This window comes from Mytilus trossulus, chromosome 2 (genome assembly GCF_036588685.1).
Source record: "Mytilus trossulus isolate FHL-02 chromosome 2, PNRI_Mtr1.1.1.hap1, whole genome shotgun sequence".
In the NCBI taxonomy this organism is placed as follows: domain Eukaryota; kingdom Metazoa; phylum Mollusca; class Bivalvia; order Mytilida; family Mytilidae; genus Mytilus; species Mytilus trossulus.
The window spans coordinates 40555727-40571609 of record NC_086374.1 but is presented as its reverse complement, the minus strand read 5'-3'; the positions used below and the strand labels follow the sequence as shown (position 1 = coordinate 40571609).

General features: G+C 30.4%; 1 protein-coding gene across 2 annotated transcripts in view; it reads left to right on the top strand.

Moving 5' to 3' along the window:
* LOC134707226 (monocarboxylate transporter 14-like) overlaps window positions 1-15883 on the top strand; it is a 21256-nt gene extending 5373 nt beyond the window's left edge. The window contains exons 2-8 of one of the 2 annotated variants that reach the window (XM_063566819.1): window positions 1378-1593; window positions 5924-6052; window positions 7591-7707; window positions 8208-8351; window positions 9244-9511; window positions 12211-12914; window positions 13338-15883. In XM_063566819.1, the coding sequence (XP_063422889.1) occupies window positions 1464-1593; window positions 5924-6052; window positions 7591-7707; window positions 8208-8351; window positions 9244-9511; window positions 12211-12914; window positions 13338-13471 (1626 nt within the window). In that variant the 5' untranslated portion in view covers window positions 1378-1463 and the 3' untranslated portion in view covers window positions 13472-15883. Of the gene's footprint in view, window positions 1-1377; window positions 1594-5923; window positions 6053-7590; window positions 7708-8207; window positions 8352-9243; window positions 9512-12210; window positions 12915-13337 lie in introns of those variants that run through there. The other variant, XM_063566820.1, reaches the window with a different exon arrangement.

Below are 15883 nucleotides of genomic sequence, written 5' to 3'. Positions count from 1 at the left end.
GAAAAAAAATACTAGTATCAATTTTAATATTTTACTTTTTAAAAATGGTTTAAAAAGACATGTTTTTAGAGCCTGTAAAGAATACCAACTTTAATATGCATGTTTTGTATAAATGTTTAAAGAAGACATAGTTGAATAAAGATTTCTTATTGAAGTGTTTCTATATTTTTATACTCCTTATTTCTATACTTCTATTTCAATCTTAATTAAGACTGGCAGAATAGCAAAACTCTATATAAAATTACTATGTGGCAAGAGACGGCAAAAAAGCCACTGGCTTATTTAATAACCGTTTTTTGTTGTTGTTTTTTTTACATTAAAAGTCATTATTTAATTGATACATAATTTTTTCTGTAAAAAAACAATAAAGCCTTTAATAATTCATTTGAATGATTGTTTTAAGAGTTCAGTTTGTGCATGATCAAGAATTTCTAAATGATGATTTTTCATGGCAATACCTCTCACAAAAATCTGGAAAGTTAGCAGATTAGGAGACAGATGTATACAAAACAGGCTATTAGTTGAACTTGGAATTAATATCAATTAAAGAATTAATATAATTTCTTGGTTTGATTTTTTTTTAATAAATTCCATGTTTATTCTATACTTTAATGTTCTGTGCTGTGCACAACACTTTCTATTACAAAGAAGATAGTACATTTTCAAAAGTATGTACTTTGCCGCACACAACATCCATATAAAATACATTGTATGGAAAGTGTTGTGAACAGCTCAAAACAGTATAATACCAAATTAACATGGAATTTATTAAAAATTTCAAGCACAAGAAATTATGCAAATTCCATAATTAAAAATAATTGCAAGTTCAAATAATAGCCTGTTACAAGTTCTTATTTCTAAGTCCCTGTATTTCAATCATGTCTATTGTATAATTGTAATATTTGCATTTTTGAAAAATATAAAATATTGTGTAAACTAGAATTGAAATTTTAAAACTTTTGTATTAACCAGTTTAAATGTATGCATGTGAATTCTTGTATTTGACACACTATAGAGAGCTGCAAGGAATCCATGTACACTCTATAAGGATGTACATGTATCACTAAACTTATATACTACAATGTACCCACCAGAGATGAAAATTAATTCAATCAATTGTATAGAATGAATTATTTGCTATACATGTAGCTTTGTAAAATATTTTTGAATTCATCAAACTCTTTAGCTCAATAGTTGTACTCCAATATAGTAATTACCTCTCTCAGTGATACGTTATTGATAATGTAAGTTTAAGAAGTTCTCAGTAAACTTTATTCATTCAAATATTCATAGTACATTAGATCAAATTAGATCTATTAAATTGCTGTTTTCAATTTTGTTGTAAAGCATATAAGACATCTTTATTTAATATTACAGACGTGCATGACAGGATAGTATAAAGAGTACAGAAACAAATCCAGATCTGGTGAAAACACGGAAAAACAACCAAAGCCAGTCTAGACATGGAATCTTCTGCCAAAACAGTCTTCTTCCAAGACATGAAGGAAGACACTACACATGATGAGAAAAATGGTCATTTCATTGAAAACCAAGAAGACATTCCCGAAACAATTCAACTCTATGACAAAGAAGGTTTGGTTTCATTTAAAAGAATAATGTTTATGTTCTACCACTAATAAGAAAATCTATAACTCATAATAATCTATTTCTTTTCTTTATGTTAAATTGATAGTGATTTTTGTCAAGCCTGCAACTTTTGTTGCAGAAAGCTTGACATAAGTATAGTGATCCGGCGGCGGTGGCTACCGCGGCGGCGGCATTAGCTAACTTCTTAAAAGCTTTATATTTTAGAAGCTGGAATACCTGGATGCTTCATACTTTGTATATAGATGCCTCATGTTACGATGTTTCCGTCAGTCACATGTCCAATGTGCTTGACCTCATTTTCATGGTTTAGTGACCACTTGAAAAAAAAGTTCAGATTTTTTGTAATGTTAAATTCTCTCTTTTTATAAGTAATAGGATAACTATTTGGTATGTGCGTACCTTGCAAGGTCTTCATGCCCATTAGACATTTTTCACTTGACCTGGACCTCATTTCATGGATCAGGGAACAAGGTTAAGTTTTGGTGGTCAAGTCCATATCTCAGACACTATAAGCAATAGGGCTAGTATATTTGGTGTATGGAAGGACTGTAAGGTGTACATGTATATGTCCAACTGGCAGGTGTCATCTGACCTTGAACTCATTTTCATGGTTCAGTGGTTATAGTTAAGTTTTTGTGTTTTAGTCTGTTTTTCTTACACTTTATGCAATACATGTAGGTCTACTCTATTTGTTGTATGTAATGCTTGTAAGGTGTACATGTCTAGCAGGCAGTTGTCATTTGACCTTGACCTCATTTTCATGGTTCAGTGGTTATAGTTAAGTTTTTGTGTTTTGGTTCATTTTTTCTTATACTTTATGCAATAGGTCTACTCTATTTGTTGTATGGAATGGTTGTAAGGTGTACATGTCTAGGGGGCAGATGTCATTTGACCTTGACCTCATTTTCATGGTTCAGTGGTTATAGTTAAGTTTTTGTGTTTTAGTCTGTTTTTCTTACACTTTATGCAATAGGTCTACTCTATTTGTTGTATGTAATGCTTGTAAGGTGTACATGTCTAGCAGGCGGGCGTATGACATTTGCGCCGATTTTGAATATTTTCATTCTTTCATTTGCGCCGATTTCATTTTTTCATTTGCGCCGAATTTTTATATGCTCCTAATTAGATTTACAGGTAAATTAATACTTGTACATGTACTATACCATTGGTAAAATTTGGTTCTAAATGTTTTTCATTTATGTTTAAGATAATTTTGATTCATATTTTTCTGCAACTTCATTGCTAGACATATTGCACACTGAAACAAGCCGAGGAGACAATTCTTTAATCACCAAGGGCCATACATATCGCGTATCGGAAGATAAGTGTCCTGAAATATAACAACATATCTTAATAATGTACTATAAACTGTGTAAAGCCAGAGTCACCACGGATTTTATTGTCAAAACACAGATCGAGCATAAATATGTGGCAGATGTCCAAAAGACAGAGGCTAAAGAACTACGGTTACGGTCAGGGAAAATGTCTGGAGATGTATCTTGTAGGCCTTCTTCCACCTCCCCACTGACTGTGAGCAGGGGACAACAGTTATATACATGTTATGATTGACAATTCATAAATGTGTACAAGTGGCTAATGGAAGAGGTCTATAATGTTAAATGAAAAATAACATGACTTGGATGGAGAGTTCTCTCATTGGCACTCATATCACATCTTCTTATATCTATTCACCTGTAATTTACCTGTAAAAAAATCGGCGCAAATGAAAGAAAATATCGGCGCAAATGAAAGAAAAAATCGGCGCAAATGAAGTGCAGATCGGCGCACATGCAAAACGCCGCTAGCAGGCAGTTGTCATTTGACCTTGACCTCATTTTCATGGTTCAGTGGTTATAGTTAAGTTTTTGTGTTTTGGTTCATTTTTTCTTACACTTTATGCAATAGGTCTACTCAATTTGTTGTATGTAATGCTTGTAAGGTGTACATGTCTAGCAGGCAGTTGTCATTTGACCTTGACCTCATTTTCATGGTTCAGTGGTTAAAGTTAAGTTTTTGTGTTTTGGTTCATTTTTTCTTATACTTTATGTAATAGGTCTACTCTATTTGTTGTATGGAATGGTTGTAAGGTGTACATGTCTAGCGGGCAGATGTCATTTGACCTTGACCTCATTTTCATGGTTCAGTGGTTATAGTTAAGTTTTTGTGTTTTGGTCAATTTTTTCTTACACTTTATGCAATAAGTCTACTCAATTTGTTGTATGTAATGCTTGTAAGGTGTACATGTCTAGCGGGCAGATGTCATTTGACCTTGACCTCATTTTCATGGTTCAGTGGATAAAGTTAAGTTTTTGAGTTTTGGTCTTTTTATCTAATATTATATGCCAAAGGTCAACTATATTTGGTGTATGGAAATATTTTATGATCTATATGTCAGTCCCGCACGTTTTATTTGAGGCCATGGAAAATTAATTGTTGGTTTCCCCTAACATGGGAAAATTTTAAAGACCCGGCAGGCAGGCTCTTTTTTTTTTTTTTTTTTTTTTGTTACCATGCATAATTTTATATCTATATGTTTTGTTTCTATAGTGGAACTATGCACTTGCATATTTTCAACACTAAATGTTGTCTCTGCAAAAAAAAAAAAAAATTTTTTTTTTTTTTGCTTTTTTGCAATAAAATTTAATGACCTGGCGGTTAAAAAATGACCCGGTCGGGTTAGGGGAAACCATCAATTATTTTTCCTTGGCCTGACCATGACCTTAATTTCACAGTTTATTGCACAGTGTTAAGTTTTTGTGTTTTGGTCTATTTTTCTTAAACTATAAGTAATAGGTCAACTATATTTAATGTATGGAATCATTGTTAGCTGTACATGTCTCCCTGGCATGGTTCATCTGACCTTGACCTCATTTGATGCTTCATGTGTCTTTGTTTAGCTATCTTGGTTAATATTAAGTTTATGTGACAGTTGTAATAAAGCTTTATACTTAGGACTATCAACATAATATCAATGATTAGTAAAGAAGGTGAGAAATTTCAGTGTGTGCACTCTTGTTTTCTTATATTAAAATCAATGATATGATAATTGGTTTTTTTTTTCTTATAGATGTATATTTATTTTTTCCCAATAATTGATAATCTCAGATTTTTCCAAATTTTCTGCAGAAAGTTACACTTCAAAAAGTTTCAAAAGTTTCACTGGTTTGTCTGTCAAGTTGGTTCTTTCATACTTAACATCCTTGCAATGGATATTTATGTACATGAATCAACAACATGAAAAATCTAAAAACTTCAAAAAATTTGAGATTTGATGATTTTAAAGTGGCTCGCGGGTACATAAATCTTTTTTTTTTTAAATATTGGATTTCGCTATTTCTTTCTATCAATAAACTTTATAGTTTACCTTAAAGAAATTTAAAATAAAAATATGGGGTCACCATTCATTTAAGCTCACAATCTACCTTCGAAAAGCATGTATTTTTGTACTTTTTTTCTGTTGAACCAATAGGAGAAAAAATATGGAATATGGAAATAAACATGATAAATAAAAAGAACTAAATTACAGAAATTGCTAAAATTTTACAATAGTTTAGTATAAGTACAGGATATTTAAAAAAAATAATAAAAGGTAACCAACGAGTGAAAAAAAGTTACATGTATTTTAACTTTAATTCAAAAGAATATACATTTTTTCACTAAATAGAGATAATTTGTAGCTTCTTCAATAATATAAACATTTTAATAGTCATCTTGGGCCAAAACAAATAGATTTTTCATTTGATTTTTGTACCATATCATGACGTAACAACTAATACATTTTGTAGTGTAATAAATAAAATTTGTAATGAAAAGAAAAATGTTTCAATTATGTGGAATTTTTTGTACCCTCAAGCCTCCTTAAGACAAATTTACATACTTAGCTGATTTTATTTGCCTTCCATATATAGTTTACAAATGGTCACACATTTTGAAAGAAATATCATGTAATAAAAGAGATAAATGTGTTAGTTTCTTGTGTACAATTTGGAAATTAGTATGGCGTTCATTATCACTGAACTAGTATATATTTGTTTAGGGGCCAGCTGAAAGACGCTTCCGGGGGCGGGAATTTCTCGCTACATTGAAGACCTGTTGGTTACCTTCTGCTGTTGTTTTTTTATTTGGTCGGGTTGTTGTCTCTTTGACACATTCCCCATTTCCATTCTCAATTTTACTGTTTTCTTCAATTTTTTACTTCAGTCAAATTTCTGTTACACCCCAATAAATTTACAAAAGAAGCATTCAATTCTTAAATAAAAGCATTCTGCTAGATATGTTGTGATTTTAGTACATGTACCAATTTCTTTTATTACAGAAGAAACAAATTTGAATGATGATGACCCAGAATGCAATGTGGTTATTGAAAGTACACATGTGACAGTTCCTGATGGAGGCTATGGATGGTTGGTTGTATTCAGTAGCTATATGGTGCATTTTATTATTGGTAATTCTGTGTTGGATACTGTGTAAATGTTGTAATTTGTGTGTACTTGTTTGTGGACAACTGTTGAATAATTTTCTGTTGTACATAGCACCCATACTGAAACACTTCCTGACAGTATTTGTCAAAGGAGTAATTAAGTTCATGAAGGGTTAAAATTGGCCCTAAGATCTTGGAGTATTTTTTAAATGGACCAATATACTACAAATCTCACATACAAATAATTGTTGTAATAATAATAATACAGAATAACTTCATTTTGGCACATTTCATTAAAAATAAAGAAGTATTTACTCTATAAAGTATGCATTATTTGTGTTGTAACGTCAGATTTGGTCTATTATTCAATAAAACTTAACAGTTTTTATCATAATGTACAATGGCTGCCACCCATGATCCACAAAATTTTGAGTCTAGGGATTCAAATCATCAGTGGTAACTTTTGGTTACATAACGTTTTGGATCTTGGGGTGAGGACAATAGTTCCCCATGCAAGCTTTAAGGTAAAAAAAATATCATGAAATCAACACATACAGTATTTACAATACAATGTCTAAAATAGGGTGCTTTTGAAACCAAAAATATACTTTTATGGAGAGATTTATTTTAACAAAGAAGATAGGCTTTTGAAAAAGATCCATTTAAGAATCAAATTATGACTATTTTAAGTAATAATAAGAACTTAACAATCAAGGCCGTATTTGGTCTAAACTAAAGCTGACCATGTCCTTTAAAAAAATGTATGCTATAAATTAGAGGAAGTTGATATTATTTAGAAAATTAATAATTATTATAATTAAGACAACATTGATTAAAGTGCATTATATAAAGTAAAACCCTGAAACTAAAAGCAATTTTAAGTAATGGAATATGTGTCTTACAAAATTCTATTTTTGTACATCTTAAAAGGTCATGCAGAGACATGTTTATAAACTCTATGAAAATCATATATATGTACCTGTTGCAATATTAATAATGTTCATGACATATGACAGTTTTTTTCCTGAACCAATAATTTTGATATTTGTCATATTATTTAAGAATTGAATAAACTTCATTAGAGTGTAAAAGTGTTGACCAACGTTCTTTTTGTATGGAGCACGGAAGCACTTCATTCTACAAATGTGCTCACTGTCAACACTTTTTAATAAAACAACCCTATGAAGTTACAGAAAGAAGCATTAATTTCAATACTTATAATTACATATTTTAGCTAGGATCATGAAAACACGATTTTTTTTCTTAAAGAAAGCAAATAGATTTATTTTCTATTTTCCTATTATCATGACAAACAATCAACTTGTAGACATAACCAAGTCTTGCAAACAAGGGTATACAAATGGAAGTTTTAAAACGACCTGGACTGGCTATACAGCCCTTGTACATTTGGCCCTGGCTTGTGCTTTTTTGGGCAGTTAATAATTTAATTTTTACAATATTGTAATTTAAGCAAGGGTATAGTACCATGTTGTATAAGTTATAACATAAGTTGGTAAATACTGCTTTTCTATTATGAATGAGTTGTCAAACTTACATTGCAGGTGGTGTAGAAAGGTCTGCTGGTCTATTATACCTACAGTTTTTGGACAGATATAATGAGTCAGCAGCACTTACAGCTTGGCTTTGTGGTGTCGCCTCTGGTGTTAGGTTAATGTTAGGTAATTATTGTTTTATAGTATAATATTGAGAATGGAAAACGGGGAATGTGTGGAAGAGATAGTAAGACAAAATATCAGAAAACAGCCCAACTAGACCTATGGGACTTTAAAATAATGACAAAATCCTGCACCTTAATGAAGGTTTTAATTGGCCCATTAACAAAATATATACTAGTCCTGCAAAATGGACACCACACTCACCTCAGAAACAGACAAATGAACCAAAATTTAAAAAAAACACATAAGGCTAACAAAGTCTAGAGGTTCCTAACTTGGTAGTCAAAACCAATTATCTATATAATTTAAGATTAAAAAAAATATGTTTGAAATCTGTTTTTGACTAACCTGAAATGAATTATAGTTTTTGACTGTATATATTACTTTTATGTCGGTTTAAAAAAAAGCTCATTAGGGCTTATGTTGTCTCTGTTTGTATACCTTAATTACTGACTCTAAATAAAGCTCATTTATTATATTATACTTGAACTGTTATTTTTCAGGTCCACTTACAGGTGCAGTTGCTAATAGATTTTCATGTAGAGCTGCTGTTGTATGGGGAGGAATAATTACTTGTATTTCCATGATAATATCAGGTTTTGCTCCAAATATTGCTATCCTGTTTATCACCTTTGGATTTTTAGGTGGTAAGATATTTTACCTTCTTTAATGTGAACTGTGAGAACAAATTTCTGTTTTGTGCTGCATTTCCCATTTCCCTTGATCTAATTCAAAATAACATGATATATAAGGTTATTGCTAAGAGAATTTTCAAAAAAGATAACTGGTTGAGTCTCTTCAAATATACCATAATCAATGCTAATGGTTCCCTGACGTATATATAAATAATATGGTCATCACTTGATTTCCCCTTCCAGGTAGTAAAACTCTTGCTAAACCAGGTCATCTGTTTAACTGTGTGGCATTCATAAATATATGAAGGTATGGGGACATTAGATCTATTGCCCTTTGTAGTCTGTGTGCAACACGCCATGGAAACTAATAAACCCTGAAACAAATGACAGGTCTGTATATGACCTGTTGTAAAGCAAACTTTCTTCTGCTATTCAACATGATCTCATGTTTAGCTGGTAGTCCAAATTTGAAGGTCAACTTCAATAATTCATGAGATTAACTATTTTATATATAGTTAATTTGTTCTCGAACTATACATGCAATAGTTGCAACTTGACAAGCAATAATAAATCATTTAATATCCAATTAAGTTTCTCAATAAATTTTAAGAATTTTATCAAGTCAATTTAAACTGATATCCTGTGCAAGTTTTCCAAATGGGTCTAAAGAAATGTTTTTTGGAGATATATCAGACAAATTTGGGAAGCTGAATTGGACAAAATATGAGTTTGCCACTTTCAATATTCAAATTGTATTTTAAGATTAATTTAGCATGAGTTTGGACATGTTAAAAGATCCTAGAAAGAGTTTGTGTGTTTGTATCTAGTATGCTTCAATTTTCAAAACAGAATACAGAAGTTGAGAGAATCTGTCATAGTACCATGCTTAATTTTTTTGTTTCAGGTATTGGAAGATCCTTAGCATATTGTCCAGCAGTTGTGATTGTTGGGTTGTATTTTCATAAAAAGCGTGGAAAGGCTGTTGGTATAGCGACATCTGGTGTAGGTTTTGGTACCTTTGTTATTCCACCAGTAATTAAACTTCTATTTGATTATTATGGATTTACAGGAGCTTTTATTTTGATTGGTGGAATAACACTTAACTTAACAATTTTTGGAATTCTGATGCGACCATTGTCAGTTCACAGGAAAATAGAAGCAATTCAGCAAAGGTATTTCTGATATAATTATATTTCATAACATTTTATAAAAGTTTCAATCTAATTAAAATTAAATCCTTTAATTGCTCCTGTTCTGATATTTCGTGCATCATATCAGAACAGGAGCAATTAAAGGATTTAATTTTGATTATATTGTAAAAGTTTGGAAGTCATTTAGTAAAAAATCCTAGAATTTAAAATTAATTATACATTTGATCGTTTAGTAACACCCACATTTGATCAAATAATCAGGGCTCACAAAATTTATAGTTTTATAGTGAAAGTGGTCTTTTTATTCTCAGTCTGATCGGGATAACTTTTTTCTTTTTTGTTAGAATAGCATTCCTTCTCAAAGCTGTAAGTGGGTCTCATTGGGGTCCTGATTTTTTGTAAGCATAACATGTGAAAGTCAATTTCTTTTTCTGTGAAAACAGGAAATGAGGTCTAGCGGGACATGGGAAATTACAAAAAAATGAGAATTGCTTCCTTACATAGTGTAAGTGGGATCGGGGAATCTGTTAAAACACTAAGCAAGATCCGGGATTAGAACCCCCCAATGAGACCCCCTGTAATATGTCTTTGCTAGAGTATTGCTGTTTTATTTTCAGTATTCTCAGTTTGTTTTGAACTGTTTGTTTTTCTATTTGTCCATGCACGATTCCGGTGTTGAAAAATATGAAATTAATGCTTTTTTATACGACCGCAAATTTTGAAAAAATTTTCGTCGTATATTGCTATCACGTTGGCGTCGTCGTCGTCGTCGTCGTCGTCGTCGGCGTCGTCGTCGTCGTCGTCGTCGTCGTCGTCCGAATACTTTTAGTTTTCGCACTCTAACTTTAGTAAAAGTGAATAGAAATCTATGAAATTTTAACACAAGGTTTATGACCATAAAAGGAAGGCTGGTATGGATTTTGGGAGTTTTGGTCCCAACATTTTAGGAATTAGGGGCCAAAAAGGGCCCAAATAAGCATTTTCTTGGTTTTTCGCACTATAACTTTAGTTTAAGTTAATAGAAATCTATGAAATTTTGACACAAGGTTTATGACCACAAAAGAAAGGTTGGGATTGATTTTGGGAGTTTTGGTTTCAATAGTTTAGGAATTAGGGGCCAAAAAAGGGCCCAAATAAGCATTATTCTTGGTTTTCGCACAATAACTTTAGTTAAAGTGAATAGAAATCAATGAAATTTAAACACAATGTTTATGACCACAAAAGGAAGGTTGGTATTGATTTTGGGAGTTTCGGTCCCAACAGTTTAGGAATTAGGGGCCAAAAAGGGACCCAAATAAGCATTTTTCTTGGTTTTCGCACCATAGCGTTAGTATAAGTAAATAGAAATCTATGAAATTTAAACATAAGGTTTATGACTATAAAAGGAAGGTTGGTATTGATTTTGGGAGTTTTGGTCCCAACAGTTAAGGAAAAAGGGGCCCAAAGGGTCCAAAATTAAACTTTGTTTGATTTCATCAAAATTGAATAATTGGGGTTCTTTAATATGCCGAATCTAACTGTGTATGTAGATTCTTAATTTTTGGTCCCATTTTCAAATTGGTCTACATTAAGGTCCAAAGGGTCCAAAATTAAACTTAGTTTGATTTTAACAAAAATTGAAACCTTGGGGTTCTTTGATATGCTGAATCTAAAAATGTACTTAGATTTTTGATTATTGGCCCAGTTTTCAAGTTGGCCCAAATCAGGTCCAAAATTAAACATTGTTTGATTTCATCAAAAATTGAATAATTGGGGTTCTTTGATATGCCAAATCTAACTGTGTATGTAGATTCTTAATTTTTGGCCCAGTTTTAAAATTGGTCTAAATTAAAGTGCAAAGGGTCCAAAATTAAACTAAGTTTGATTTTAACAAAAATTAAATTCTTGGGCCTCTTTGATATGCTGAATCTAAACATGTACTTAGATTTTTGATTATGGGCCCAGTTTTCATGTTGGTCCAAATCAGGATCTAAAATTATTATATTAAGTATTGTGCAATAGCAAGTCTTTTCAATTGCACAGTATTGTGCAATGGCAAGAAATATCTAATTTCACAATATTGTGAAATAGCAATTTTTTTTTTAATTAAGAGTTATCTTTCTTTGTCCAGTATAGTAAGCAAGAAATATCTGCAAGAATTTTTTTTAATTGGAGTTATCTTTCTTTGTCCAGAATCAACTTAAATCTTTGTTATATACAATATACAATGTATATTCACTTTTTACTACCAACTGGTAAATTTAAGTAATCTTTACCATTCAGTGATAACAAGCAGTTTTTTTACATCTTAATATTTTATGATGTATTTAAATGAGTAGTAATTGTTGCAAACTCCATTAGAATATTTTAATTGAAATTAGTTTTGGAATAAGGGAAAGGGGGAGGTGAATAAAAAATTGGGTTCAATTTTTCTCATTTGAAATTTCATAAATAAAAAGAAAATTTCTTCAAACATTTTTTTGAGAGAATTAATATTCAACAGCATAGTGAATTGCTCTAATAGAAAACAAAAATTTTAATTTCATTTGAATACATTCATTCTGTGTCAGAAACCTATGCTGTGTCAACTATTTAATCACAATCCAAATTTAGAGTGGAATCCAGCTTGAATGTTGTGTCCATACTTGCCCCAACCGTTCAGGGTTCAACCTCTGCGGTCGTATAAAGCTACGCCCTGCGGAGCATCTGGTTAAATCATAACCTGCATGTTTTTTTTGTAGGAAAGATGTAGAGTTGATGGTTACAGATGTCAAAATTAAAATACTTCCCAAGTCGGAAAGGTTAGATGCTAACCTATATGATAGCATAGACTTTACCATTCCTGTGCTCCAGGAAAATGAGAGAATCAAGAAAAATAATTCATTTAGTAATCTTAAAAGAAGGATCTCCTCGGTTGTGACATTTACAAAATCAAAACAAAGTAAACCCAAAGAAAGAACGAAGAAGAAACTCTTTGAATTTTCTCTACTTAAAGATTTCAGATTTGCATGCTTTTGTATTGCCATTTTGCTTTTCACATTGGCATTCCAGTCTGCATTTGTCTTTTTGCCGGCATATGTTGAACAGGTAGGAGGAACTAAAACAAAGGCAGCTTTCTCTATTGTCATAGCAGGTGTATTTGATGGAATAGGAAGAATAACAGCTGGATTTGTTTTAGACATGAAGAAAATAAAACCATATAGAATTTACATTTACAATAGTATCATGTTTATTATTGGTGGTGTGTCTTTTGTCATTCCAAATTTAACTGATTATGTGTCCATTGCTATTGCATGTGGATTTTATGGGCTTTTAGTTGGATCTTATATTTCACAGAAATCTGTAGTAATAGTAGATTTACTTGGACCTGCAAAATTAACTTATTCATTTGGAATCATGATCCTTTTCCAAGGAATAGGAATGTTGATTGGACCAACAATTGGAGGTAAGTGTCAATATATTGTCATAAATATTGATACAAAAAGAAAGATTTCTTTTAAATCCGGGCATATATCAAAGATATCTCATAAATGTTAAGAGCTTTTTACCAATTAAATATAACATATGCATGACTTAAAAAAAAATACTTTAAGATTTAAGATCCTATCTTTCTAATCTATACTTCCTAAATATTTGGCTCATTATGTTGTTCAAAAAGTGTATGTAGAAAAATTAGTCATCTCAATATTTTTATGTAATGTCAAGAGCATATTAAACTTATAAACAAGTCTTGTAAGACTAATATTTACACATGTTTATGGCAATTGTTGAAGATTTGAAGGAAAATATTGCTGAATGAAACATTTATCATTGTAACATTGTTACACCATTCTTATCATATTGTTTATAATTTTACTTTCTTTTACAGGCTTTCTCAAAGATATTAATGGAAAATATGACTACTCATTTTATTTTGGTGGAGGTTCTATGTTAGTTGGTGCTTTTATCTTACTGATTTCAAATGTAAGACATTTCTTGAAAGTGAAGAGGGAAGAGAAATAATATAGGACAATTTAAATGGTATAAGAACTGTGTTGATTTTCAATGGTACAGAAGAAATATCAAAAATACATGTGTACATTTTATATTAATACTTAATGTTTAAAAGTGTGGTTACAAGAATTAACAGATAAATTTTGAAAATATTTTGAAAGTAAGAAAAATCCATCAAATGAGTTCCAAATCAAAATATCAGACCTAAAATCAAGATATGTTTTTCAAGGATCTTTTTAAATATTTTTTGTTATTGTTTATTTTTTTATTTGTAGTCCATGAATCATTTGTAACATGCACATTCCATTTGAACCTTTTTCTGTTTCTTATCATTTTGAAACCTTCCAGCTTTATCATGGTTATGTGAAATGTCTTATATATACAAATTCATTTTTCCAGTTGCATAAATTTGTCATCCAATAGGATATACATGTAGATGGTGGGGAGACATGTGATTTAGTTCACTATAATATTCTCATCTACTTAATATTGTATTTTCTACAATTGTTTATTTTATGTACCATGTACATTCTAAAAAACTGACACTTATAACTTGCAGTCATGTGTTAACATATGTTTTATTTAAATTCAATTATAGCTAAATGATCGTTTTAATTGAAAAATATTGAAGAAATAAAACTGAATTAAATATTCTTTGGAATTCATCTAGACTGTACTAGTAGATATTTTTCACTAAAGGAATGACTTATTTTTGACACGTTACAAATGTAAATAACCATGACATTTTATCACCAGTGTTATCAATGTTTTCATCAACAAAATAAATGAAAAACTAGTTTTGCATGCAATTAAATAGAAACTTTGTGAAACACAAATAATGATGAAATAGCTTTTTAATTTGAAGTCTAGTGTCTTAGAAGTGCTTTACTATGATGATTGAATCATCAAGTTTGTTAGTTTTTTAGAAGGGCATTTATTTGTTATACATGTTTATTTATTGTTAAGCATATTCATATTTCTTATTTACAATTTGTTTTTGTTTAAAATGTAATGTATCATATAGGTTGTAGAAATATATAGCTTTTTCCACCCTGTCCCCACTCACACATTTTCTAGTCAAAATTTCATATTTTTATTTTATGGCCAGTTTTAAAAAGTTTTATTTTCAGAAAGAATTCTTGTTTAAAAAATCAACCTATTCAGTTTCATACTTTGATTATTTCACAATTATACTTCTTGTTAATTACTGGTAACATAGCACCTTAGAAAAAGGTTTGTCAATAAACAAATTATAATGGTTATAAAACTACTTTTTTTACTTGGATTTTTAATTTCTTGAAAACTTTTGCTATATGTTTCCAAATGTGAGTGACATCCACCAATTTTACAAAGTTCAGGTTTTTTTGTAACATATTGTGTGAAACTGCTTCATATAGTAAAGTGCTTTGTTGTTCTAACCTCCCAATTGAGTGGATATGTTTTATTTTTTTTAACTTATGATATTTTACTGTTAGTTTTAATATACACTGTTCTTCTATTCATGTGATGTCTAATTTTATACAAGTGTTGACAAGATATTGAATATGAATCTGCATAGATCGCTCCCTGATAAAATGTAAATTGAATATATTCTGGTGCTAAATGATTTAAAATATATTGAATTCCATGGTAATAAGATCTCATTTTGAAAATGAAGGTAAATGTGTTAAAATATAGTGCTAGTCATGACATGTATTTTATGACAGATTTATATTAAAATAATATGTATGTTGTTATTTAATCAAATTTTGAAAAATTTAATCAGATATACAACTTTTAGTGTAACAAGCAAGTACTTCCATTCGACAGTTACTGAACATGGTTTCCTCTTTAAACTATAAACTTTCTGTCTCTAAGTCTTACAGGAATGTTTTTGTCATTATACAAATACAAAATGTATGAAAGAAAAATACAATCTCAAAAATACTGAACTCTAAGGAAAATTCAAAATGGAAAGTCCCTAAAAAAATGGCAAAATCAAATAATAAAACTCACCAAATGACTGGACAACAACTGTCATATTCCTGACTTGGTATAGGAATTTTTAAATGTAGAAGATGGTGGATTAAACCTGGTTTTATAGCCATCAAATTCCATTATATTTACAACGATGTGTAATATAATTTTCAATCAAACGAAAAAATGCTGGTATAAATCATGAACGTTACAATTTTCTACTGTATTTGTAATTGTATTTGTATATTCCCTAAAACCAAGTAAGTTCTCTACATTCATTATTTCCATTCCAAAAACTAGTCAATTATCTTCAATGAGAATAAAGGTTAATACTGTACATTACATGCTTTTCTATTTGTAGGATATTTTTGGAGGTAATTTCACATGATACCAATATTGGTTTTCTATGATTATTTTAAAGGTACATTATGATTGTATCTTTCATCACTGATTTATAGAGTTCAC